At 39.9% G+C, this 27,710-nt stretch overlaps 1 protein-coding gene across 7 annotated transcripts in view; it reads left to right on the top strand.

Moving 5' to 3' along the window:
* The window catches only part of SYT1 (synaptotagmin 1), a 519,707-nt gene that overhangs the window by 383,020 nt on the left and 108,977 nt on the right, over window positions 1-27,710 (top strand). For 6 of the 7 annotated variants that reach the window (XM_075124344.1, XM_075124343.1, XM_075124340.1 and 3 more), the window contains 3 exons: window positions 9,179-9,301; window positions 13,213-13,380; window positions 18,880-19,047. In XM_075124344.1, the coding sequence (XP_074980445.1) occupies window positions 9,179-9,301; window positions 13,213-13,380; window positions 18,880-19,047 (459 nt within the window). The remainder of the gene's footprint in view (window positions 1-9,178; window positions 9,302-13,212; window positions 13,381-18,879; window positions 19,048-27,710) is intronic. The other variant, XM_075124345.1, reaches the window with a different exon arrangement.

The raw sequence follows: 27,710 nt of genomic DNA, 5'->3' as shown, positions 1-27,710 counted from the left end.
AGTTACATACCACAATTAGTAGTGCTGCAATTTTATATTTGAGTTCCTTCAGAACTCTTGGGTGAATACATCTAATCCTGGAGATTTATTACTGTTTAATTTATTAATTTGTTCCAAAACCTCTTCTACTGACACCTCAGTCTGGGACAGTTTCTCAGCTTTATCACCTAAAATGAATGGCTGAGGTGTAGGAATATTCTTCACATCCTCTGCAGTAAAGACTGATGCAAATAATTCATTTAACAGATTCTCTGTGATAGCCTTGTCTTCCTCGAGTGCTCCTTTAGCAGCTTGATTGTCCATTGGCCCCAGTGATTGCTTGGCAGGCTTCTGATGTACTTAAAATATAACTGCTTTTTCATTTTTGTTTCTTTTGCTAGTTGCCCTTCAAATACTTTCTTGGCCTGCCTAATTATATTTTTACAGTTTACTTGCCCGAGTTTGTTCCTTTCTATTTTCCTCAGTAGGATTTGACTTCCAATTTTTAAAGGCTGCCTTTTGCCTCTAACCACCTCTTTTACTATGCTGTGGCACCTTTTTGGTCTTCTTACTGTTTTGTTTTGTTTTTATTTGGGGTGTACATTTAGTTTGAGCTTCCTTGTTTTTGTGTAGTTCCCCTTTTTGAAGTTAAATGCTGCCGTGGTGGGTTTCTTTTGCATTTTCCCCTTTACAAGGATGTTAAATGTAATTACTTAATGGTCCGTATTACCAAGATGTTCAGCTATATTCACTCCTTGGAACAGATGGTGTGCTCCACTTAAGACTAAATCAAGAATTGCCTTTCCCTTTGTGAGTTCCAGGACAAGCAGCTCCAAGGAGTAGTCATTAATGGTATTTAGAAATTTGATCTCTGTATCCCATCCTGAGGTGACATGTGCCCAGTCAATATCAAGATAGTTGAAATCCTCCATTATTATTAAATTTTCTGTCTTTGTAGCCTCTCTAATCTCCCTACGCATTTCACAATCACTGTCCCCATTCTGGTCAGATGGTTGGTAATATACTCCTACTGCTGTATTCTTATTATTCAGACATGGAATTACTAAAGATTCTATGGTACTGTTTCATTCACTTAAGATTTTTCCTATATTTGACTCTGTTTTCTTTCACATATAATGTGCTGACCCCCACAATCACACCTACTCTGTCATTCCTATATATTTTGTACCATGTTATTACAATGTCCCATTAATTATCATCATTCCAGCAAGTTTCTTTGATGCCTGTTATTTATATCAGTGTCCTCTTTTAATACCAGGCACTCAAGTCCACACAATTTAGTATTTAGCCTTCTTGTGTTTATATACAAGCACTTACAAAATTTGTCAATATTTACTTGTCTGCCTTCCTGTGATGTAATTGAAAGGAGCTCTCTTTCATTTGACTGCTTCTCTTTGGTTCTTACCTGTATTTTATCTACTTCTATCCTCTCCTCTTTACTATAATATAAAGTATCCCCGCTCCAATGGGATGTATCTGTCTGAACCATGTGCTACACTGCAATTGTTGGCTTTCCCCCAGCCCTTAGTTTAAAAATTCCTCTATGACCTTTTTAATTTTATATGCCAGCAATCCGGTTCCATATTGGTTTAGGAGGAGTCCATCCTTCCTGTATAGGCTCCTCCTTTCCCAAATGTTCCCCAATTCCTAATAAACCTCTAATAAATCCCTCCCCACTGTGACCACCATCATCTCATTCATGCATTGAGACCCTGCTGTTTTGACCGTCTAACTGGCACTGTACAAGGAATTGGAAGCATGTCAAAGAACGCTACCATGTTTAATTAATGTTTAACAGCTAGGAGATATTTACTCCATTAAACTCATTAAATTATACAATGGTAACGTCACTTCACCACCCTTCAGTGTGTAACTGATTAGTTAAACTAACTCCATATTCTTACGGGCTATAAAACTCTTTGTCGGCATGGAAACAAAATATGCTGAAGGCATGAGCTTTTTAATGCTAGATGCCTTCAGCTATCTACGAAACAGTGCAAAATAATGTACATTAACCCACAAAAAAAGCAAGCATCAAATCCCAGTCCCAATGAGGAGTCACAAAACTCCCATTGACTTCAGTAGAACCAGGATTTCACCTGAGGGCCGATAGTGCCCAGCAAAAAAGTCAACTGTCAGGCAACCGGATTTCTGGAACAAAGGTTCTCCAGCTGACACTAGCCTTCTCTTCTGTGATCCCTTTTCCAAACTGGACTCCTCTGAGTAAAGTTTCTTTATCTGGTAATGATCTGCTTCACTGCTATGAGGTAGGCCATTTCCCATTCTGTGGTGTAGACTGTTTCCCTCTTTAATGTCTTCTGACCAGCACATGACCTCTCTATAACTTACTGGTCCACGCTAATTCAAACTAATGCAGACTTCTAGAATGCCCTTATTCAACGTCCTTTACATTTTTACTAGTAAAATTCATTTATTAATTTTTTAGGAAGTTCTTTTACAGTTAGAATGATTTTAAGTTATAATTTATACTCTAATATAAAATTATCTTAGATCTGTTACTTTCTGAGGTAAAGCAGTTGCATACTAGTTTCAATTATAATACCTTGTTTTCACTTACTCAGTAGACCAACCTCTGAGCTCCTTATTCAAGACCAAATTCTACTCGGCCCTTAACGAGTGCACCATAGCGGTTGGGGAGCGTGCGAGGAGCCTTTCCCATTGCATAGTCCTCGCAAAGGACAGGCAGAATTGCAGCCTCTTCACTCTTTGATACAAAGGGCCTACTGCCTCGTTACTCCCTCGGGGTGCTCTGTGCCCCAAAGGGGAAGGGAGAAAATCAGACCATGTCTCTATCCTTCCCCCTCACGACAAACTAGCCAGTAGGGTTGGCCAGGCAGAGGAGGGAGAGGAGTAAGCTTCACACCTAGAGGGGTATAGTAGCAGTCCCCAGGTTCTTCCTGAACACACAGGTTCAGGTAGCTGTTCCCTGAAGCAGAATGCTTCCTAGTGGTCCTGAAAGATGCAGCTCCCCATCACCTCTTAGTTGTATGGGCTGTGCCTAAATGGCACAGTCAAGCTTTCAGTTGTTATACAGGAAAAGCACTCCGATACTACAATGCTGAGTGTTATAGCAAATCCATAGAGAGAAAACTCAAGCAAATGTATCTGACCAGTAACTCTCCAAAATGTTCCCTTTTTAGGCTGAAATTTTCCATGTTTGGTCTCTTCCCAAAAATGATTTTTTCTGGACCATATTTGAGTTATGGTACAGTAGAAAAGGCATACTTTTCCCATTCTAAACATTTCTGTGCACACTTTTTTTAACCAAAGCCACACCAAAAAAGGTTGAAGTTTGACATTTGCCAACATCCTATTGGTATGTTTGGACACGGGGAATTTTAAAAAATAGCTGTTGAGATAGGACTTCTGAGCATGTTTAGGGAGAGCTGCCCCCAGCAAGATATTTGCAGTCCATAATAATGTTATTGAACCTACAAAATTATGAACAATATAACAGATGCTGCTGTTATTATTATTAAGAACATAAGAATGGCCATACTGGGTCAGACCAAAGGTTCATCTAGCCTGCATCCTGTTTTCCAACAGTGACCAATGCCAGGTGCCCCAGAGAGAATGAACAGAACAGGTAATCATCAAGTGATCCATCCCCTATCGTTCATTCCCAGCTTCTGGCAAACAGAGGCTAGGGACACCATCCCTGCCCATCCTGGCTAATAGCCATTGATGGACCTATCCTCCATGAATTTATCTAGTTCTTTTTTGAACCCTGTTATAGTTTTGGTCTTCACAACATCCTCTGGCAAAGAGTTCCACAGGTTGACTGTGCATTGTGTGACTATTCAAAGGTTAATATTGTTAAGCAAAGGCATTTTCTCTTTAAAAATAAGCACAAAACCGAGGAATATAAATGCAAAGGCCTTCATTGATGCATTATTAAGACAACACAGTTAAAATCTCAAAAATCAGGAAATCCAAAAATTAATATCGAGATCCGCTTTAAACACAAGCATAGCAAATGCTTTCTCTGGTAGTTCCACTCTGCAGCTCCGAATATAGTCCAGTCGCTATCTCAAGCAATTATGCCAAAGGGGAAGACAACTCATTGCCTGATTTTAGCCTTTATAGCAACCTGGGGCTTCACATTTCATAAGGCTGGCTATGCTTATGTTAATTGCACTGTAAAATGCATACAGTCCAAATTGGATATAGTGACCTATTGTGGTTATAACGATTAATTTAGATTATCATGTTCAATTTCAGCACACTGATACTGGCTGCAGATAAAGGGGCTGCTTGTGGGGAGCTAACAGTGCCATATCTCCCACGCTTAGTAGAGTCCATGTTCAGATTGCACCAAAGGTGGCAATATGGCCACAAACAATACCCAAACGAGCCAGTGAGAGCTAATGAAACACTTCAAAAGCCTTGTCTAAACTCACAACACTCCTCAAAACCAAAACATTTTGAGTAACTGGCTGTCCATTTAAAACCTGGATAACAAGGGAGAAAGTGATGTCAAAACACCCCGTGCTGGACACAGCTCATTACATGCGTCGCTATGGCCTAGTGCTGATGCAGGACAACAGTCTTGCAGCAGTAATGGATAAAGTAGATTTCACAGTAACCAAAGCCTGGCTCAGCCACTGGAAACTGTGACACAAAATGGGTTTTTAATGAATTCATGGAGAGAAAGCAGATGCTGGAAGAATGAGACTTGCCTCTCCTTCTGAGGGACTCTGATAAGTGGATGTAGTTACAATAGCGAGGAGACCAGGCTGTTTTTTTGGTGGATGATGGGAAATCAGCCAGTAACTTTTAAAGGTCCTCCTGTCCCTATGGAATAAAAGATCGGGGGGTCACAGCTATGCTGTTCTTGAATGTGTGTGGAACTAATAAGATATGTACTCACATTGTGGGGATTTCAGCAGTTTCTTATTGTTTTCTTTGGAAATTCAATACACCTGTGGAGGTTAGAAAAAACAAGCCTGAATGATTGCACTTGAGTTTGGCTTAAAATAAAAGAGAGGGATGGAGCTTGGCCATCAAATTTGGGAAAAGGAGGGGATTGCCCTTGTGACAAACTGCATTGTTGGACAAAGCACAGAATTTTCTCTTTATAATATGAATATTGTTTTCCTGCCTGCACACTCAACAAGCTTTGCACAATCCTGAGGCCAGAGCAGCATGCAGGCATTAAAAATAACCCCATTTTTCACCCTATGAACGAAAAGGTTGGCTGATGGGATAGCCTTGGGTGGAATTCAGACTGCAATGAATGTTGCTTGGCAGGTAGACTTACAGACTGTACTCTACATGATTTTATTTTGTTTTCACTACCAGGTTGTTTTCATGGTTGCTATTGTTATCCGTTTCTTGAAGCATGAATTCATGGTCCACTTAGTGGGTGGAAACAATCCTGAGGACACTATTGATGAAAATATCCCTCTACAAAAGCACTGAAACAGTTTCGCCTATTTGGAGCCCTAGCTAGGTCATAGTGAAATTACTGAGGAGGTAGCAAATGCAATGCTGTAAGATAACAGAGACCAGATGCATAAGGGGCTGGAGACGTCTTCATGGATCTTTGCATGGAGATCCCTCATACATGATTCCTCTACCTTTCTATATAGAAGGGGGAGGATGACCACCCCTGCTGCAGTATTTTCCCATTTTGTGGCTCTCGTGGCTCAGCTCCGTGTTGATAGAGATTCAGGAAGTTGAGGTGGATCAGAGGACCCACTGTGCTCAGTCCCTTGTAGACCTTCAGAGTTTCCATGTGAAATTCTGGGAGTAGTAAATAGAGCCTGGGACTGTATTAGTCCTTTAGGGTCCTCTTTGTGGCTAATGCTGAGAAGTTACAGGGTAACCCAATCATAATGGGAGCTTGGCCCTGATGGGGGCTATGCTGTGAGGGAAGGAAGGACAGGAGAACCAGCAGAAGAAGAGCTGTCCCTGCAGATTGATTCCTGTCTGCACATGAAAAAGGCCTGTTGGGGAGCAAGGCCTCCATGAGGAAAAATTCAAGAAACACTCTTTGTTGAACCCTATAGAATTCTGACTCTTCCCAAGTTTTTCTAGCACTGAGGGAATTGAAAAGAGATGAGACTACTGAAAATGAGGAAGGATCTTTGTTTACAGCGATGCACAAGGAAATAGACGTGTACAAATCCACTGTGCTATGGAAATGAGGAAAGAACAAGCACGCTGTGACTGTCACTCACTTTCTGACTTGAATTGCTCTATTGTAGTTTTCTGGAAGGCACTTAAACAGCAGAAGAGCTTTAAAAAGAGTTAACTAAAACATGGCACAGAAACGGAAATCAGAGTGGCATATGTTAATTGATGTCTGCACCACTGGCTAGAACTAGTTACAATGGCCATTCAAATATGGATCAAATAACACATTTGTCAACAATCCTTGTAATCCAGTAATCATCAGAGTTTACTGTAAAACATACAAGATATATAGTGGGGTGACTTATGTTGTGGCTGCAACCTTAACTTTTGCATTTCCTAACTTTTTGTGACATGAGTGTGAAACCTTTCACCTTTATGTTGCACTAACACAGGAATTTTTTTGCACTGCTCTGCATGTTTACGTATATGTGCACACACAAATACGTAAAAAACATACATATGATGATATGATACCATGATTTTATTGTTTTTTGTGAACATTACTCAGAAATGGTGAAATCTCATGAGTGAATTACGAAGTCATCCCAAATTAGTGCAAATAAAACCCATCCCCACAACCACACCACAACGTATTCTATTTATGCTGGATATTTTACAGAAAAACAAATTTTAAAATATTTAATGGCCTTTAAAAAATTATTAGAGAAACTTTTTACATCCCTCTCCCTGTAAACCCGTGCTGCCGGAGCACCATGAAATCAATTGTACAAGCTTGAAGAGGAAGAGAAATTATAATTATAAACTTTTTAATAGTTCTAAAAACAATCTAAAATAGTTTGCAGGCATGCTCGATCACAATATATTGGACCTAAAAACTAAAACACTACGATCAGTTGAAAAAAAAAAAGACGAAAAAGACCAGGAGGGTCACAGTACATTTCCTTTAAATATTCCCTTTCCAAAGAAGCTCAACATAAAATGAAAATCCCTAGGTGGTGCTTCAACTACTTTGACGCAATCCAGTGCTGCTTCCTCTTTGGAACAGAGTAGATGCATCACATGAGAAACTTCTGTGCCAACTTCTTTTGACCCAGATTCTATTAAAGTACCAACCTTTGATTTAAAAGCAAATTCCTTCCTTAAAGATAAAAATTATTGTATGCAGCTTGCTATGGTAACATCCTGTCCCTCCTCTTCTCCTGACCTTGGTAAAATCAACGCACTTGATCCTATTCTCAAAGTTTTATAAGTCTCCTGAATTTCTGGCCCAAGGTCAGAAAGAACGATCTCGCTGCTGGAATGCCACTTTCATGCTGATAAAATTTGCAAATATAACACTATATATTCATAAAAAGAAAAGGAGTACTTGTGGCACCTTAGAGACTAACAAATTTATTTGAGCATAAGCTTTCGTGAGCTACAGCTCACTTCATTCAGTTGAATGCATCCGATGAAGTGAGCTGTAGCTCATGAAAGCTCATGCTCAAATAAATTTGTTAGTCTCTAAGGTGCCACAAGTACTCCTTTTCTTTTTGCAAATACAGACTAACATGGCTGCTACTCTGAAACTATATATTCATACAATCTACTGGAGCAAACATGCCAACTATCCCTAGGTAAAAAGAACAGTCTCTGATTTTTAGCAAAACATTTAACATTTTACCCTCCAGAAATCTTAGTCCAATATTTTAAAGGAGTTGAAAGGTACAACCCTATTTTTATTTCCCACCAGTCCCTCTTTCTAAAGTTCAAGTGCTGACATATATCCTATATATGCAGTAAAGAGGTTAGAACTAACAAAAACAAGGATAGTTGGAACAGGTCCTTATTATTTGACTTTCTGAGCTAAATCTTCTTCACATCGAAGTAAAAAAAACTAAACTCCCATTCGCTTCAATGGAAGTAAGATCAGTGTATGTTGTCTTCTCCGTAATCACTGGCTTTTGGCGCATTATAGAAATTTCAGAAGCTTTTCAAGCACTCCCTAAAAGGTACATGCAAGAGTGTAAATCTATGATGAATGCAATTTTCTCATATCAATTCCAGGTAAGTATTCAGTGTTTAATTCTTTGCCCTTGTGCTCTTGATATTATTTTCATGCTTATGAGGAAATTTTAATAATTTCATTTTAATATTTGGCTCATTACCCTGAGCCCCATCATTTAGTTCTCCCTCAGGCAAAAGTTTGCAAGATGGGGCACTTTTAATATGTTTTAATAATTGTATGTATTCCTTTGCAACAAGAATACTTCTGCTTTCTGGTACAGCACAAAAGGATGTTTTCAAATTGTATTTTTCTCTTGTGTGGCATCTAAGATAGTTGCTAAGTCTTAAAAAGAAGATTGCTGTTTTATGTAATAGACAAAATTATATTTCTCTCTAACTTTATTAAAATCAGTGCACCTGTAAATCAGTTTGGTTCAGCCTAGCTTTGTATAAAGAATGAATAAAAGGACAATGGGACTAGTGTGGCGGCCTTTTCTATGAACATGCATTTGCTAGTAGCATGGTGATACCTTTTGCTTCCATATTCATCCTAAATAACAACCTGTCAAATGTAGGAAGAACCTCACCCTCAATACTCTTTTTACCAGCCGTAATCCTACAGAAACACGTGGCTCTGTTGCAAATAATTCACAGCATGCACAGCTAGATTTGACATTGCTGAGATCTCTTTAAGGGGAATGAATGTGACTTTGCCTACTGAATAGCATGTTTGTCCACATTTGGCCTCTTTAAGAGGCAATTGGATCAGAGCAGACTTTTAAAAATATCAAGTTGACATTGACTTTCTGTTTTCAGACTTTGTAACAGTTCTTGCTGGCCATGTCCCAAGAAGCTTTCTTCCTACTTCCATTGCTTCCCTGCTGCTTGCTGATTTAAAAAAAGTTTTCTTGTGCAACTTGAATACTGTAAATATATGTAAACAGCATATATGGATTTGTGACATCATGCTTGCTTTTAATGGCTTTACAATAGATTTGAGGACAGAGTATCTATTTTAGGTTAGTGTGAAGAAGCTAGTCATATTTATTATTGTTTTGTTTTTTCTTTGCAGGCCCTTAAGGATGATGATGCTGAGACTGGGCTGACTGATGGGGAAGATAAAGAAGAACCCAAAGAAGAGGAAAAACTAGGGAAAATCCAATATTCTTTGGATTATGACTTCCAGAACAATCAGGTGTGGAACAAACAGCCAGTGATACATTGCTGTGCAGGTGAAAGGAGACTGCAAAAATACAGACATGCAGAGTAGATACTCAGCATTCTAGCTTGCACTGAAGAAAATTAGAAAGCAAGTGTGAAGCTTTATGAAACAATTCCTTCTCCATTTATGTTTAATACATGTTAAGGGTACACTGCATTTCTAATCAAACTTTATGCCAAAGTTTTTTCTAATTATTATTATTATTTATTATTTATCATTTGTTAACTATTTGTATTACAGTATCGCCTACAAACTCCAATCAAGATTGGGCCCCATTGTGCTAGGCAGTCTATGAATGCATTGTAAGACAGTCATTGCCCTAAGGAGTTTATAATCTAAACAGACAAGACAGACAAAGTGTGGGAGGGAAAATGGAGGCACAGAGAGGCTCAGTGACTCATCCAGAGTCTCACAGCAGGTCAATGGTACAGTGGAGGATAATCTCCTGACCTCCAGTGAAATGGTCTATACATTGGCCCATGCTGTCTCTCGAATTAATTAGAATTCCAGGCTCTCTTATCTAGTTCTGTCGGGTTTAGCAGAAACGTACAGCCTGCTAATCAATCCTTAGTCTGTCAGTGAAGTTCAAATAAAAGGGTTCTGCCCTTAAGAACTCTGCGGGGAGTTGGATAGAAAAAAATCTCCTATCTCCACTAATACCACCACCTGAAATTTGGAGGCTGGAAATTGATACAATCGAGATTTGGCTGCTTCTCCAGACTATGAACGGGAACAGCAGCCGTGACCCAGTGCAGACCACCATAAATGTGGAATTTCAGGGGCGTGGATCTGTTTTCTATGGACCTGCTTCTCATGTCTTTCACCACTCCCTGAGCTTGCCCACATTCCTCTGCTCTGCCAGGCATGGAGTGCAAAGCTTCCTTGTTTGGTATCTGCACTCTTCAGTCTCCACAATTTTCATGCTCATATGCACAAGCACACACTAATTTGAAAAAGGCTATTTCATTTATTTGGGACAGAAAACTCCAAAGAATGTTTCTTCTCCAAGTTATTGTCTTTGGGTGAACTTTTCATTTGAGAAATCAGATCAAAGGTTTGTTGTCTTTAAGGCTTTTAGTCAGAACAAAAAATTAGTCTCTATTTAGGGAAAGAAATGAATATTGACTGAAATTCCTGTAAATTTCTTCATCTAAACTAACTTCCATATGTAGTTTGCAATCTATTTCCACTAACATACATTCAGATTCTTTATCTAATGCTCTTCTTGGCATAAAATATATTTGTTTCAGTAGTGGAGGGGGGAGTATAGGCAGAAATTAAGAAATTCCCTGTATCTGCAGGAGGACATTGCATAAGGCTATGTCCCAGAACTATCAACTATATTCCCCAAATCATTTTAACTAACGTCTAACTGCCACTGCTTCTGCTTTTCAAAGCAAGAAGCAACAAGAATTCTGAAGTCTTTCTAGAGCCTATGGATGAAGGAACTTTTTCCTCAACTCCCCAAGCAAACCCTGTAGTAAGAATTCTCTGCCCTATACTCCTTTACCTGGCCTGTCTTCATCACTTGAAATCCATAGGAAACTTTAGAATCTTCAAAGGGCAGAAGATCTAAGGGAGAAAAAAGAAAGAATAGCTGCAAATCTTTTGTGATGAATAGATCTGAGATCCCATAGAAGATGAAAATAAACTTTCTTTGTGAATTTTATTAAGGAAATGCCACATTGAGTTTGAGAACTAAATTTTCCAAAAACAAAACAATGTGATTAAAAACCATTTATTTCTTTTCCTCACACCACATCTTTGATAGTGTGCCATGTTTAATTAAGGTGCGAAATTGTATTTGTTGTGTGTTCCTATTTTATTCTGCTGCCCTAACTCTAAGATTAAATTTCCCTTCTGAGCTCTGGTACTTCCTTGGATGTTAGTGGTGTGATGGTGCAGCAAAGTTGCATGGAGCTGGAAACTGGAAACCCAATTACCATTTGGTGTATTCAGCGGGGTTAAAAATGGGAACAAGCTGACCAAAATACTCTTTCAGGCATGATGTTTGTGTTTTAGAGCGCAAGCTTTTAAAATGGAAGTGAATTCCTTTTCCGCTCTGTTAACTGTCATAGGCTCATTTTTCACTCTTTTATATGAAAGATTTGAGGTGGATTCTGAGCCTGTCCATGTATTTATGAACTATTATGCATCTAGAATAGCAATGAGAAAGAGAAGGGAAAGTGCCGAGTAGAGGTAAAGGAAAAATGCTTCATGGAGCTTAAGAAGGTAGGAAAGCACATATGACACATTGTGAATTTAAAATAGGCAAAAATAAATCCCACTTTGAAGAATCTGGGAGAATACAGTTACTTTCCCAGGTGAGAATGTAGTTGTTCCAATTGCTTGAGCTCCTATTTTTAATTTTTACATAACTGATCTATGAGAACAAATAATGTCTTGTGGTAAAGGCACTGGATTGTGACTTAGAAGGATCTGCCTGGGTGTCCCAGCTTTGCCTCACATTTCCTTTGTGACCTCGAACAAGTCACCTAGGCCCAGAGTTTTAAGGTATTTAGGTATTGCTGCACACAGTGTTGCAACGTTTAACTAATTTAGGAGCCTAAATCTCTTTTTCAAAAAACGATTTAGGCACTCTGAGTCGATGAGATTTAGGCTCCTGTGTGCCTAAACCCCTTTATGCTCCTAAATCAGTTAGGCATTACAATGAAGTCTACAAAGATGGCTAAATGCCTTTAAAAATCTGGGCCATAAAAACTCTTTGTTCTCTGCCTGTAAAATGAGTTTGCAAATACTGCCTTTCTCTAACCCGTTGTATATGTTGTCTGTTCAGCTTGTAAGAGCTTCAGTGCTGGGAGTGTCTTTTACTACCCGCATGTACAGCGTTTAACAGAGTAGGGCCCTGATCTCAGCTGGTTCTCTAGGGGCTACTGTAATACAAATAATAGTCATCGTCAGCTCTAGAGCAGGACATCCATCTTTCTGTGACTGAAAAAAAAAGATATTGTGGGTAACATTATCGAAAGTGCCTAGGCCTGGGTTTTTAAAGGTATATAGGCATTGCTGTGCTCAGTGTAGCAACACCTAATTGATTTAGGAGCCTTTCACATTTTGAAAAGGGATTTAGGCACATAAGTGCTTAAATCCCTTTTAAAATGAGACTTAAGCTCCTAAATCAGTTAGGTGTTGCAGTGTTGCACACAGAAGTGCCTAAATACCTTCAAAAATCTGAGCCAAAGTGCCTTTACCACCTGAGTCTATTTTCAGAAGTGATTTAGACACTTAGAGTCTATACCTCATTGACTTGCAGTCACTTATATGCCTTTAAAAATATTACTGTTTAGTGCCTAAGACCCATGTTTGCACAGAGAAATAAATGTGAAGATTGCAAGACCCACTTTTTCTGTGAAAATTCTACCCCATACCAAAGATTTGCATTTAACTTTCTTGTTTCTTTTATTAGGTAGTTTGGGGATGGTTTTGGAATACAAATTTCATAGTCAAAATTGCACATTCATGATTGTTTAACAAAGTATTTTCTAATCACAGTGCCCTGCACAGAAAACGAGTGCACAAGCAACTATAGCAATTGGAAACCTATTTGATTGCAGTCTTTTTTAAAAAAATGAATTTCATATTTAACTGTAATCAGCTGCTCTTTAAAGAGCCTCTTTTCTGCTTAAAAACACACTGCTTACAGTCTCCTTCCATAACTGGTTTTATGCAGTCTATAGCTTTGCTCCGTTTGCCTTTTGTGGAGAGGCTCTTGAAAGGATGGTAGATGTTTTTGTTTGCTTTTTTCTTTTAAAGCTGAGCAACAAGCGAAAAAAAAAAAGTAGTAATGACCGAAAAATATCCATTTTTGACTACAGAAATCTTGTCTCTTCAGTATTCTGTTCTCTCTCTCTCTCTCCTTTCAGCTTTTGGTAGGGATTATTCAGGCAGCTGAGCTCCCTGCTTTAGATATGGGTGGAACATCTGATCCCTATGTGAAAGTTTTCCTGCTGCCTGATAAGAAGAAGAAATATGAAACAAAAGTCCACAGAAAGACCCTTAACCCTGTCTTCAATGAGCAATTTACGTTCAAGGTATTCCTTTGATAATTATTTGGAACTTATTTCTTTGTTCATTACATAGAGTAAAGTTTCATCTCATGCTCAGTATTGCTCATGTCTTTGTTAGTTGGTGACCTGAGGCACAGTGGATTTTTCTCTTGCAGAAACCTTTGAGATTCAGTTTTGTGATGAAAAATGTAGTCACATTGGGCCAGATCCTTTGAGGGTATAATTAGACTTAGCTTCACTCACTACAATTAAGCTATGCCCATTATTCTAACTGGAGGACTGGCCCATACCTTGTAGTTGGAGACTACTGCAAAATAGAGTGACACTTTGACAAAGGTATATGTGAATTTCACTCAGCTAGCATTTTGCAACAGTCTGATTTATGAATTCTGCTTTACTACTCCTTGTTTCCCTCCAAAATAAATTAAAGCATGAACAAGGCATATGGATGAAGGGAACAAGTAAGAGATCACTCTTGCTCGGTTTTCTTATATCCTGATATAGTAATGCTTTACCATGCTACTTTACATAAGAGGCGAAATCATGACCCCAGTTTACAGGGCACATATTAAATAAATGTAGTTAAGGGTTTGATTGTAAAATTTCAGCAGCACTATTAATAGTGACTTAAGAAAATTCTAGCCATGCTGAAAGTCCAGTTAAATGTAATAAAGAAGAATCAGGGAACATATTTCAAAGGGATTTCCTAATGCATGTCTGTCTTCTGTTACTTTAGGCTCTTCCGTGTATATGCTCCGTCTTATAATGACAGCTCCAGTTTGAGAACAGGAACAATAAGAGACTCAGGCTATGCAATCACTCAACAAGAAAGATATCCCCAGAGGTCACAGCCACTACTGCATACATAAGTCTGTTTTTCCCCTTGAAGATGTTCATAAAAATAATCCTTTTTTGGGACATTTCTTTACTGAGCTTTCCTATGAGTGTATTTAAAAGAAACCAGAGCTATAAATTACAGATCCCAGGTTAGCATACGCAAGAAACAACAAACAAATTTGTCATCTAACAGGAAGACACAGTGAATAAATCAGAATACTCACTCACAGGCAGATAGTGTCCACTTATTTTAAGTCACGACTTTAATAGTCACATTTTGGAACCCAGAAGGAAGTGTATACTGAAATCTTTTGCCTAACAAGCTGTGATTGAGGTGTTTAGGTGCACCACAACACAGTACTGATAGTGGTCTAGATCCTGCAGTCTTTACTCAAGCAAAACTGATGGTGGTTTTGCCTAAATAAGGACCGTAGGCACCGGCTCAGTGGTATAGCTGCTTTACTTTCTGCAACCTCAGTAGTTTGTCTGCATGGCTGCATACATGCATTGCTTTCGGGTACTTCAACACAACATGATTTTATCTTGGTTTCACTGCTTTGAAGGATAAAAGCAGCTGTTCTTTGAAATACCCACGACTTAAAACATTCTAAAATCTTAAATTAACACATTTATTATCATAAATATTAAAAGGCAAAAAATGTAACCTATACAGCTACAACTTGCCCAGAATGCATGGAAATGGGAATCCAACTGAATGGGATTTATTCCATTAGCATCTGGAGGTAAAGTGCTGTTGTAATTTAAAGGGTTCTCTGTGGAGGGAAACCCAGAAACAATTTCTTGGCGGTGTTCGGTGGAATAACTTCTCAAAAAGAGAGAAATCTCTGTGTTTTTTCTGGGCTGCTATCCAGTGTCTTGCAAAGAGAAAAGTTCACCGCAGTATCTCAATTAGTGTAAGTTTTGCCATTGCCTTCACTGGTGTCCAAATTTCATCCTTTGTATTGTACATTACACCTGGGGGGATTCTGCACTACGGCATGCGTGCATAATTAACGAGCTGTGCAGAGTTTTAATTTTTTTGTGCAAGAAAAAGCTTCTGCTGAAATGTTGCTGCAATTCCACCTTTTGCCCACCCAAGGGCCTTGTGGCGCAAGAACAGCAGCAGCTCCCAGCAGAAAATAACTTCTGCAGTTCCGCCTTTTCCCCTCCAGAGCACGTGGCGGCACTAGAACATAGCGGCAGCTCTCAGTCAGCTAGGGAAGAGAGAGAGCCTGCCTTCTTCACAGCACCTGTCAGGCTAGGTCAGGAGACAGGGGCTGTAGGGAGATGGACAGAGTGAGATGCTGGTGGGGGGGGGGGTCAAGCAGAAGCTCATAAGAGCTAGTGGGGGAGGACAGACTAGGGCAGGGGCTGAATGGGAGTGGAGGCACATGGCCACATGGGGGAGGGAGGTGCAGGGCCACCTAGTGATGGGGGAGGAGGTGCAGAGCTACATAGGGATGGGGGCACAGAGGCACATGGAGATAGGGCGGGGGGAACAGGGACTTATGGGGACAAGGGGAGTGACTAGGTGGGGGCACAGAGACATATGGGGATGGGGGAGGGGGTACAGAGCCACATAGGGTCAGGGAAGGGGATGAAGGGCCACATGGGGAGGGGGGGAGTGTGTGTCTGAGTGGGGGTGGAGGGATACATGTGAACAGGGGGTGAAAGGACACATAGGGGTGCAGAAACACTTGGGGACAGGGGCATATGTGCCTGACTGAATGGGAGAGGCTAGGGATCAGCCAGGTTCTGCATGGGGCAAGCTCCCTAACAATCCCTCCCTGCTCCCCCAAAAAACCTGTTCCATACTTTTTCCCACCCACACCCAACAACTCTTCAAGTTCACACCCAGGGTCCTTCCCAGCAATTTAATTCTCTCTCCCTCAGCTCCTCCATTACCCCTGATTGGGGGAGTAAGCCTTTGCACTGCTTCTGAGGGGTGAAGCAAATACATTTCTGTATTGTAGTTTAAATGAATTATTACTCAGAGCTCTATATTAATATGCCGAGTAAGGAATCTGTTTGTCAAAAAACATTTCCTGAATTTTTTTTGTTGTCTGTATTGTTACAGACATACTTGCTGACAGGTATTTTGAAATAAATGACCAAAATAATTGAAACTGGTGTGATTATATTGTGTTATTTTGACAAATAAAATATGCAGAATTTTAAAATATTGGGCGAAGAATTTTTAATTTTTTGTTGCAGAATTTTAAAATTTTGGTGCAGAATTCCCCCAGGAGTAGTATGTGGAGCAGGGCTGCATGGACTTCCAGCTGTCAGTGAACATGAAGGCAGGCAGTACAGCATAGACCATCTGAAAATAAGATTGGTGACAGTGTGCTGGGCTTGCCAGATGCTATCATTTTCTTGGACACAAGAGAAAGAAAGTCAAGACACCAGGAATGTGGTTTAACTAGGTTTCAGCTTTATTAATTAGTGACACATCTGGAAACTAGCTGGCAATAACTTGTTCAGTGCAGAGACAAGTACCTTCTTAGTCTGTACCCACTTGGTGGAGGGCTCAGCCCCCTTCTCCACACACACCATTTGCCTGGCCCTAGGACCACTGCAAGAAGAGCTTGCACAAGGGTTAAGGTAGGAGCGGGAGAGTCTCCGTACTGCATCAGACATTGGAAGCCCCAACCCCATTCCCCACCTTCTTTTGTGGATGCCTTCTTCTAATCCTCTTACAATTCATGTTTATCAGAGAACTAGACCCCCTAATGAATGAGTACCTGCACTGGGCACCTGCCAAGTTGCAACATCTTGAATTTTACAACCTAACTACCCACCAAGTTCCTGGGCTGCTAAAAGAAAGGTTAAAACCCTGCTCTGCACAGACCAGTATGGGAATGAGGGGGAAATTTCTTCCCAGATTACAGAGGGTGACTAGTGCAATGCCCAGATCGAGGCCCAAATGTCCAGTCCTACTCTGATCCCAATTGGAGGAAGGGGGAGCATTTCCTCGTGGTGCAGAATGTCACCCTGAGCAGGGGGAAGGGCTTATAAACCTTCCTCTTATGAGTGAAGGAGCCAGTAGACTTACTTTGTTTCCCTTCTCTCCTAACCAATCAGCAGCAGAACCTGCCTCCTAAAGCCCTCAGAGAAAGAAGGAAACGAGAGGAAGCAATCCATAAAGGGACCAAGGGTTTTCTTTGCCCTGCTGGTCCAGACAAACCCTCCCAGCCTCTGAAGCAGAGGGGAAGAGGAGGTGGCATTGTTGCCAAATCTTCTTTTAAAATGTATTTGAATAAACTACACTTTAACAAAATACAGTGCCTAAAGTTACTGAAGATAAAAATTAAATAATGGCTAATATACCTTTCCAAATTGATAGGGTACATTAAGTCTAATGCACAGTGAATATAAATTTATGAAAAGGGACACTTTAAGACACATCTGTGTTCAGGAACTTAATTTTAATATTGCTGTAAAGACAAGCGTAAATGTACTTAAAACTTTTCTTACTGTATGTTTAAACCTCCTGCGACATTTAAAAAGCGCTCATTACAGAACTAATTTACAGTATTCAAAATTACATATATTCAAAGTATACACAATTTTGCTATTGTGTTTTATCATGTTAATGCACGGGCCTGTTGCCATTGAACTTGTCATAGACTTTGGCAGAAGCAGGATCAGGTCCTTAACTTGAAATATTCTGTGTAATTTTTCTATAACACTTTTTGACTAAAGGTTAAATGCCATCAGGGCAGTCAATATTTTAAAAAGCAAGTGAAAGCCAAATAGTCACATAATATTTGAAGACCCAGAGCTCAATAGACTAGAACATTTACTTATTCATGTGGCCAAATATTGTGCCATGCTATGGTTTCCCTTTTTATAGAGAAAATTACTAGAGAAAAGTTTACTGAAGCATATGGTAACCATCTAAACTCTAACAAAATATAGAGAATTTATTAAAATTGACCAAGCCTTCAGTGCAAGTTCCAACAATTTTAATTAGGCTTTTCTAGCCAGCTACTCAAGTGTAGCTTACCTGAACAGCATCAGTTACCCCGAATATTAAAAATGTGTCTAATAAAGATCCTAACCCAGAGCATCTGTCCCATACCCATCAGAACAGCTGGAGAATTAGGAAGGACTTGGCCTGTTGCCTCTGCAATTTCTAACCATATATTGTGTCTTAGAATGAACCTTAGTATCTATGGTGTGAAAGGTATAATGTTGAAAAAATATACCTGGATAGGTAATAAATAGTTACCATGTAAGAAGACTATCTAGTCTCTAATTACCTTGTGTCAGATGCAGTAAGTCAGTTCTGTAGTTTTTCATCAGTCTCTGGGCTACTCTTTTCTGAGTGTTGACAGTATGATTTATTGGCAGAAACCATACTGCAGTATTAAAGCTCATGTATCTTTGGGGCAAATAACTGGCCTCCAGTTTCAGTTTCACCACACACACAAAATAATATTTGAGGACAGAAGGCAAAAACTGGAGAGTGATAAGTGAGCTGCCACATTGTTCTATTGAGTACCATATCCTGGTCTCAGGAAACAGTGCATCAGGTGACTACAAAAATATATACCTCATAATTTTCCTCCTGTTCAATCTACCCAGGATGACAGCTGGTAAACCAAAGAAATTGATTTGCATTGCGGTGAACCCATCTTTATTGTCTGAGCTAGAGAGCTTGTCATTTTTTCTTCTTTATAGGTGCCGTACTCCGAACTGGGTGGAAAAACCTTAGTGATGGCAGTATACGACTTTGATCGTTTCTCCAAACATGATATCATTGGGGAATATAAGGTGGCCATGAACACAGTGGACTTTGGTCATGTGACTGAGGAGTGGCGGGATTTGCAAAGTGCTGAGAAGGAAGAGGTAGGAAAAACAATTGTCATCTTTTTGGCTGCATACTTTTATCATCGGCTGGGGAAACAGTCAAACTAGTAAGTGGGAATTGACTTATAGCAAGAAACCTATCAATATTTCTCAAGTTAGCCTGATAAACCTTTCCATAGCTTGATGGAACTAAACCGTCTTGTAAACATGTATTGCTATCAGAAGATTTTCAAGGTGCATTATACCTTATTACCCCCTACTTCCAATCATTTGTGACAGTTTAGGCACTATGTTGTGGGACAGACTTAAAAAGGTGACCTTTCTCTTGAGTGGGTGCAGGTTGCACCCACAACATTTGCACCCTCATTTGCAGTTGAATAGTGAGAGTGATTTGCCCCTGCGGTTAATAGTGAAACATACATTTGAGAATTTGTATCTCTATGGATCAAATTGTGAGGGAAGATGTTGGTTTTAACATGCTAGATTGTTATTATCATGTAACAATTCAAACAGTATTCAGTGATAAAAACGATGTATTAAAAAAGCATGCATTGGAATGAACTGTACTGTACCATAATATTATTCTCTCCCTTGCCTTTTGCTGTCTCTAAAGATCTGTTTTGTCACAGTCAGCTTCGGAGAAGGACATTTGTAATAATTTGCTATCTAAAGTGCTATGTACACATATAGCACTCTTTAGAAATATTTAATGACTAAATGTTCATTCTGCAGTGTTGTTCAGACCAGCATATCCACATTTTTCTTATCATGAGAACATTTTTCTTAAATTTTACATTAGTTTTCATTTTGATTATCAGATAATAAATAGCTTCCCACTCATAATAGACAGAATGTACAGCATGTTTCAGTTTTCTGGCGAGGCTAGAATGAATCTGAGTCTGATTTCCTTATTGTCTAGTTTAGCCAAAAATTGCTTTAGATTCCAACCTTGTTTTCTATGATTAGAGGGGCAACCTCTGGACAAAATCCTTCCCCAATCCATGTGAAGAAAAGCTGAATACTGGATTCAAGACCCCTGTTCTGAACAATATATTGGTTTAAATTTTCTTCCTTCCCTCTTTATATCTTCATCACCAGTGTCTTCTCAGATCTTCAGTTATGTATTTCACACTCTGCCTTTTCTGTGTTAGCTTTTGATGACTGTATCTGCCGACAGGTTTCTGTTTTTCTGGTGTATACTCATTTGAAAGTCACTGCTGCATTTAGATTTTTTTCTGTGGCATTTTCTTGGTCGTCACATCTTTCGTAGGTTTCTCTTACTAAAAAAGTATGTAACATTAGTAGCCGTGTATTGTGGCATATTTCTATCCCGGTCTTAAAGCAAAGATCAAAAGAAGTGGAAAAGGACCTAGGGGTGACAGTGGACGAGAAGCTGGATATGAGTCAGCAGTGTGCCCTTGTTGCCAAGAAGGCCAATGGCATTTTGGGGTGTATAAGTAGGGGCATAGCGAGCAGATCGAGGGATGTGATCGTTCCCCTCTATTCGACATTGGTGAGGCCTCATCTGGAGTACTGTGTCCAGTTTTGGGCCCCACACTACAAGAAGGATGTGGATAAATTGGAGAGAGTCCAGCGAAGGGCAACAAAAATGATTAGGGGTCTGGAACACATGACTTATGAGGAGAGGCTGAGGGAGCTGGGATTGTTTAGCCTGCAGAAGAGAAGAATGAGGGGGGATTTGATAGCCGCTTTCAACTACCTAAAAGGGGGTTCCAAAGAGGATGGCTCTAGACTGTTCTCAATGGTAGCAGATGACAGAACGAGGAGTAATGGTCTCAAGTTGCAGTGGGGGAGGTTTAGATTGGATATTAGGAAAAACTTTTTCACTAAGAGGGTGGTGAAACACTGGAATGCGTTACCTAGGGAGGTGGTAGAATCTCCTTCCTTAGAGGTTTTTAAGGTCAGGCTTGACAAAGCCCTGGCTGGGATGATTTAACTGGGAATTGGTCCTGCTTCAAGCAGGGGGTTGGACTAGATGACCTTCTGGGGTCCCTTCCAACCCTGATATTCTATGATTCTATGATAAGTATGTGAATCATATTACCTGAAGAGGGCCTGATCCTGGGTAACTCTTCTTTAAAGTCTGTGCACACAGGAGAGTCAGAAAACGTTAAACCAGTGTGTATTTGGTCACTCCAATCTGTAGTAAGTGTCATGAATGCCAAGGAATCAGATTTTTACTTCACTATCTCATGACTTCTATTTTGTCACAATAAAAGCTACAATCAGACAGTATTGGTGTCTCACACCACTGCACCTCAAAAAGCATAAAATAAGCCAAATGATGCATGAAAAGTATTTGAACCTTTACCTCTTTAACAAAAACTTAACCTTTTAAGCAAACTATTATTCTCATGTGCAGACAGCCAGTAAAATAATACAGGTTAGTGCTGGGTTTAGCTTGTAATGTGACAGATGGAAAGTACCTGTTCAACAGACTGTTATGTCTGCAGTAATATTTGACTTAGTCCCTCTGTTCTTTGGTAAAGTTCACACACTGCTAATACACAATGATGTTAAAGTTGCTACAGACAGATGTTCTACAGGGCATGCTACCCTTGTCAGTCAAATACTTGCACAGCAGACTTCTGACTTGACTGGAGCCTGGCTTTTTATTAAAGGTGAAGCTAATTAATTAAAAACATACATTGTTCCTGAATTTGGAAGTTAATAAATATTATAATTCATGTAAAGTACATTGTGGACTTAAATTTCAAAAGGGCAAAAGCCTAGGGCTGCATGTAATAATGCACTTTATTTGTAAATGCAGTGGCCGCAATTGCACTGACAAATGTGATATTTGTATGTACGCATAGAAGTTAGACATCTAACTGGCCATGTGCACATACAGATACCATATTTGCATGAGCATTGTGCTAACTAATGGATCCCTTCATTGGTTCCCACCAGTTCACATTTAAGTTTTTGCCCTCACAAGTAAAGCCTCTTACAACATTGCCCCTCCCTATTTATTCACTTGGTCTCTTATCTCATTGCCCTACCTTCTTCCATTGTGGTTTGATCCTGCAAGGTGAAGACTCCTGCAAGATACTAAGTGTCCTCCACTCCCATCAGTGGGCTGAGAGTGCTCAGCTTTTTTCAGAATCAAACCCTTAATGGCATGGTGGAAAGATACTTGTCAACATGTCATTTCCTAAACCACCCCACCCAGGTGCAGGCCCAGCTCAATAGGTGAAGCTCCATGTCCAGCAGCACCAGGGCCAGGAAGGGAACAGGACAGCATAGCCGTGGGAGGGCCCCGCCTGTACACAGACATGCATATTGGTGATGCTCTGACAGGTTCCTCTAAACCCAGGAATGGCAAGAGGCAGTGGGCTGGAGCAGGGAGCCAGACCCAGCCACACAGGACAGGAACCACTACTGCAGGATCCAGGCAGAGCTGGTTCAACACCGCCCCCCAAGAATGTTTTCCCCAGATGCCTGGAGCTAGGGTAAATAACCCCAAGAATGAATCATTTCCCGCATCCTCCCTCTATTCTTCTCTCTTTGTTAATTATATTCACTCACTGAAGCAGTTTCAAATTTGATTGCAAGGTCTTTGGTGCTACCCTAAGTTTGTATGGCACCAAGCATGATGTGGAACTGATCCTGATTGGTGTTTCTAGATGTGATCACAATATGAATAACAAATAAAGATAATAGCTGCTATGCGTGCAGGTCAGATGTACAATTGTGCATAGCTCAGGGCTTCTGTCCCTTTGAAAATCAGGTCCCTAAATCTCAAACACATGCATCAAAAGACCAAATAATTCCCATTTCTCATTCATTTTAAGCTTAATTCTCTTCTCTATTGCTGCCTAATCGCTCCTGGCTATATTCCAGGTATCATATGTACAGAGGAGAATTTCCATTTGTGTATAATCTAGTTTGGTTTGGTTTCCAACTATTATTATGTGGCGATTTCCTTTTATAACCATTAGGCAATTTGACATGGAAAAATTTCCTACTGCATAAAAATATTTTGTCTTGTGGATGATTGAATCCAACCACTAAATACATTCCAATAGTAAATTTCCAATTTCTTTTTATATCTCTGATTATATGCCACATCTATTCATGTGAGTTTCCAATAAATGTGGAAAATTATCATTGTTTAGGTTAGCTGAAGGCTTAGATTAAGTTTAGATTTCTTAATGTTAGAGAGTTGTTCTTTTGACAATAGACAGCACTGCAGTATACAAAGCTATCACGGCACCCGTGCCAGTTGTGGCATTTTTGTTGTTGTCGTTAATTATTCTAAACTCATTTCTTGTGGACATCATGGAAAAAGTGGGATTTTAGGAGTGATTTGAATGAGGGGAGGGTTGTTGTGCAAACTGTGATGCATTTGATAGATAAGCATTTTCACGCAATAGACTCAGACCTTACTTCCACCTTGCTCCCCCCTCTCCTTTCCCACACCCATGACAGACTTATTCAAACCTCCAAAGACTAGAAGAGAAGAGCTCTTTGTTTAAGAATATTGGATTTTGCACTGTTCTTAGTTGATCTCTGAAAGATGAGCCTTGCACACAGTCTCCTCAGAATGGATTTTGTTATTCATTTAGATTCTAAAGGACTTATTCAGATGAGGATAATAATGCTATGGTGATTGCATAAGAGTTTTTTGAAAACATTCACTAGTCTAAAATCACTTACAGGTTCTTTACTAACCAATTTATGCAACGTGCAGTGCAATACAACGCAGTTTAGCGTGATACTGTATTGTGTTTTGCAAACAAAAGTGTCATAATGTACCTCCCTTATAGCACCATATAAAGTTTTCAAAATGTAGTAAGAAGAGAGGTAAGCAGGAATTCAAGGAACAAGCCAGGAGATATCTGGATGTAGTTAATATAGTAGAGGTGCTTTCTGAACTGTGTTGTTAAAAGTGTCAGTGAGAGGCTTAGCCAAGGTTCCCTTTCACCTAGGAGGGGGAAATTAGCATGCAGAGGGTCTCCTCTGCGCGTGGAATTGTGGTGCGGGAACAATCCTTCCCCACCCGTCCCCTTGGGTGAGATCAATGACAAGGGGAAAGGCAATTCTGAACTTCTTTCCTTATGTTGATAACCAGTATTTACCCCCCACCTCTTGCCCCATGTTATAGGGGTTGGATTTCACTTCTTAAACCACTCAGCACTTCACTCACATTTATGGCTACCTCTTCACTGCAGAGTTAATTCAAGTTGACTCCTCTTGAGTTAACCTAATCTGAGTGAAAATTAATCCTTGAGCTGCAAAGAGTGTTGTACTAGCCGCTGACGAGTTGTGCTAATTCAGGCTGTAGCCTGTGCTCACAGTGGGCTAGCCAACTTGAATTAAAAGTTCCACCAGGCTCAAGTTACAGGTTTGTGTGTGTGTGGATAGGACTCAAGTTGCGGGCAACACTTGGGTTATAACTGCAAGGAAGATAAGCCCACCTAACCCGGTTATTTGGGTTCTATGCAATGGATTTCATCCAAAGAGTCTTAATTTGAGCCTGATTCAGAAACACGTCATTGCTTATGCTAATTCTGGAACCTAAATCTCTCCAAGAACAACAGAGAGAAATCTGTAAATGGTTTGGAGAGATTTATTTTGCAGGACATTTCCTTGTTTTATATTTTCTATTTCTTGGCATTTAGCTATCAGCAATGTTACAATCTGCTCCCTAACTCTGCAGTGATGATACCAAACAGCCTAATGGCAAGACCTGACTCAGGAGAATCTCTGGCAGAGCTTGCTCTGAGGACAGAATAACTTATGTTTGGTGCCCTGTTCTTCTCTCCAAAGATTAAGGGGCTGCGCCCTCAGGATTTGAACAGCCTGCATTGATTTAGGATCTTAGGATATTCCCAAAATACTGTTTTCTACTTACAAATGAGGAAACATTTTAAAATAATGGTAGTCTACTTTATATGAAGATACAAGGAGTCTGGATATTTTGTAATTGAGGAAAAAGAGAGCGAGAGAGACTGGTTTGGTAGGCTAATAGCAAACTTCTACTGCATGCATGCAAATAATAATACCTTTCAACTTGCTCCTGTCATGACCAGATAATGGGGAGTCTGGCCTAGTGGGTAGAACCAGGAGTCAGGAGCTGACAGTCAAACGAACAGTTGGCACTAGAGTCGGGGTCTAGTCAGAAATTGTAGCTGGAGCCAGGGATTAAGCCAAGAGTCAGAGCTGGAGAACAGAGCCAGGGTCCAAAGTACAGAACAATAGGAGGGTCTGTGGTAGCAACAGGCCAGATACTGCCAAGTTGCACAGACAGTTTCCTGAAACTTATTCTATGTTTGAATAGTGCACCTGGACCCATCAGAGGTCATGGGGCATTCTGTCAGTTGGGTCTTCTGTGTGCAGCACTTCCTGAGGTGCTTAGTTGCCCAGAGTTTATAGTGCTTTAATCACAGCTCTGTGATGGCTGCCGGGTGGTGGAGTGGAAAAGTCAGCCACCTGAAGACCTGGGTTCTAGTGTTCTGAATCCTTACAGCTTCTACAGCTCAGGTTCTAGCACTGATTCTGAATCAATCTGGGTTTTAGCTTCAAATGTGCACATCAAACACCATCCTTTGCTTCAGCGTTACTACCTACAAGACTGCCACTACAAAGACAAGAATAGAGTTTACCTAGGCTAGATGTACAGCAGTGGACCCAGGCCTATGTCTTGTTAGTGCTCATGAGCATGGTACGGCAACCTCGTCTACTAATTACAACCAAACATGATAAAAATAGGATAAAATCCTAAGGAATTGGCCAAAATTGTATGGACAAATGTAATTATGTTAGATTACAGCAGCGACATTTTATAGCATATTCCACATATAATAACTGCAGAATGTAATGTTCATCATTGAAAAGCAAAATCCGTATATAATCCGTTCATTTATAATATCCATTATATGAGGGATATCATGTAATTTATTTGCTTACTACATCAGTTAGGTTTTTTGGGTCCTAACAACTTGTTACTAAGTGGAATTATAGATAAATTGGCAATTAAGTAGACGTGAAGTCAGATGCTGAAATGCTCATAATGTTTTAAATTATGACCCTGAAGTAAGATGTATTCCAAAGTGTGTTAATAGCAGTCCTGAGCAATCACTTTGAAAGAGTCACCTAAGTGACCTCAATCGACTTTAGCATGAAGATCCTGTTTTATCGCCCTTTACATGGAATTCAGTTGTTGCACTACATTTTAATGAACAGTACAATCACAGAGGAGAAAAGCATCTGTTGAGCAGTTAGCCTCCTTTTTGTCCACAAACTTCTTCTGTGCTTCTCAGCCTCTTCCTAAAAGTATCTCAGAAGAAGTCAGAGGGTGAGGATTTAATGAGATATTAGAAGCTTCCTTCTACTCTTATGACCCAGTCAAATTTGAATGCCATCTTTTTCCATCTCTCTTGGGAAAGGATGATTAATAAGTTAATGTTGTAAAGCCCTTGAAAGACAAAAGTCTCTATATAAGGATTTGTTATGCACTATGCGAGTTTTAAAGAACAGGGTCACTCTGCTCAATGATTGCCTGATATTGAGCAGTCCATTACGCATGAACTACATGCCCAGAATCCATTTTACCTTACTCCTGCTATCTTTGTGCATAATTGCTGCTGATATAACGTATTCTTCAGGCTCACATGACTGGAAAGTGGAATTGATGGAAGGACTGTTTTCCTGCACCAACTCTGGCATGTAAAATTTTGGGCAGAGAATGTAGAAAAAAAGGTGTTGAAAGGAGTTTGCTCCTCTGTGGCATAGACCAGATGTTGTTGTTTCCACTAACTTTATATGCATCATGTGGATGTTAACACTCCAGTACAGTGGACCAGAGAGACCTCCTTAATGCTTATTGCTTTGTGAATCTTTTTGAATGTCACCTTCATTTACTGCACATGATTAATTTGTTTTCCTTTGGACATTTTAACAATATTTGCACTTAGGCCCAGATGCAGCCCCAGTGACCAGTCCAAGGAACTCAGCTGGCTGATTGGGATCTCTGTGGGGGGAAGGAGAGAATCTTCCTCCTGGACAGCAGAGCAGGAGCAGAGCCATTAAGGCCTGGAGTAAATTCCACAACCCTAATAACTCCCTTCCCTGGGGAGAAGGGCTGCCAGCACCCACTGCAGAGATTTTTTTGTGTGGACTACTGGTATCCTTCCCCTTCCATACACAGTGGTTCTGCTGTGTTGAGGACCATCAGTACCTGAAGATGAGGAGATAGAAGTTGGGCTTCAAGGGGGGACTTCTTATTTTAACACTCAAGCAAGCTTCATAGAAATTAAAGATGGAAGATGCCAATTAAGCCATCTAGTCTGTTGAATGCCCGGTGCAGAAACTCTGTAAGCGAGAGTTAAGGTCATTTATACAAAGAGCAGTTCACTTCACCAGTCATTTTCTGTTATATAAAAGATGGACAAATGATCTAATAGGCCTTTTCCATCTCTAAGAATAATATTTGGCTCTTACATAGCTCCGTATATAGTGCTTTACAAAGGAAAGTATCATTATCCCTATGGAGATGCTGTCCACCGTGCCAGGCACATTTTTTAAAATTGAAGTTTTTATTTAACTGAATATGAAAATGAACTTCTGTGTTTTCCACTGTGGTGTTTAATTACATATTAAAATTATTTTACATTTTTAAAATTGTCATGGTGGTGCAGAATTTTGTATTATCAATGCACCATGCTGTGTTATAGCAT

Source organism: Caretta caretta, chromosome 1 (genome assembly GCF_965140235.1).
Source record: "Caretta caretta isolate rCarCar2 chromosome 1, rCarCar1.hap1, whole genome shotgun sequence".
Taxonomy (NCBI): Eukaryota; Metazoa; Chordata; order Testudines; family Cheloniidae; genus Caretta; species Caretta caretta.
Note: the sequence above shows the minus strand (reverse complement) of the source record. Positions and strands in the feature narration are given on the sequence as shown.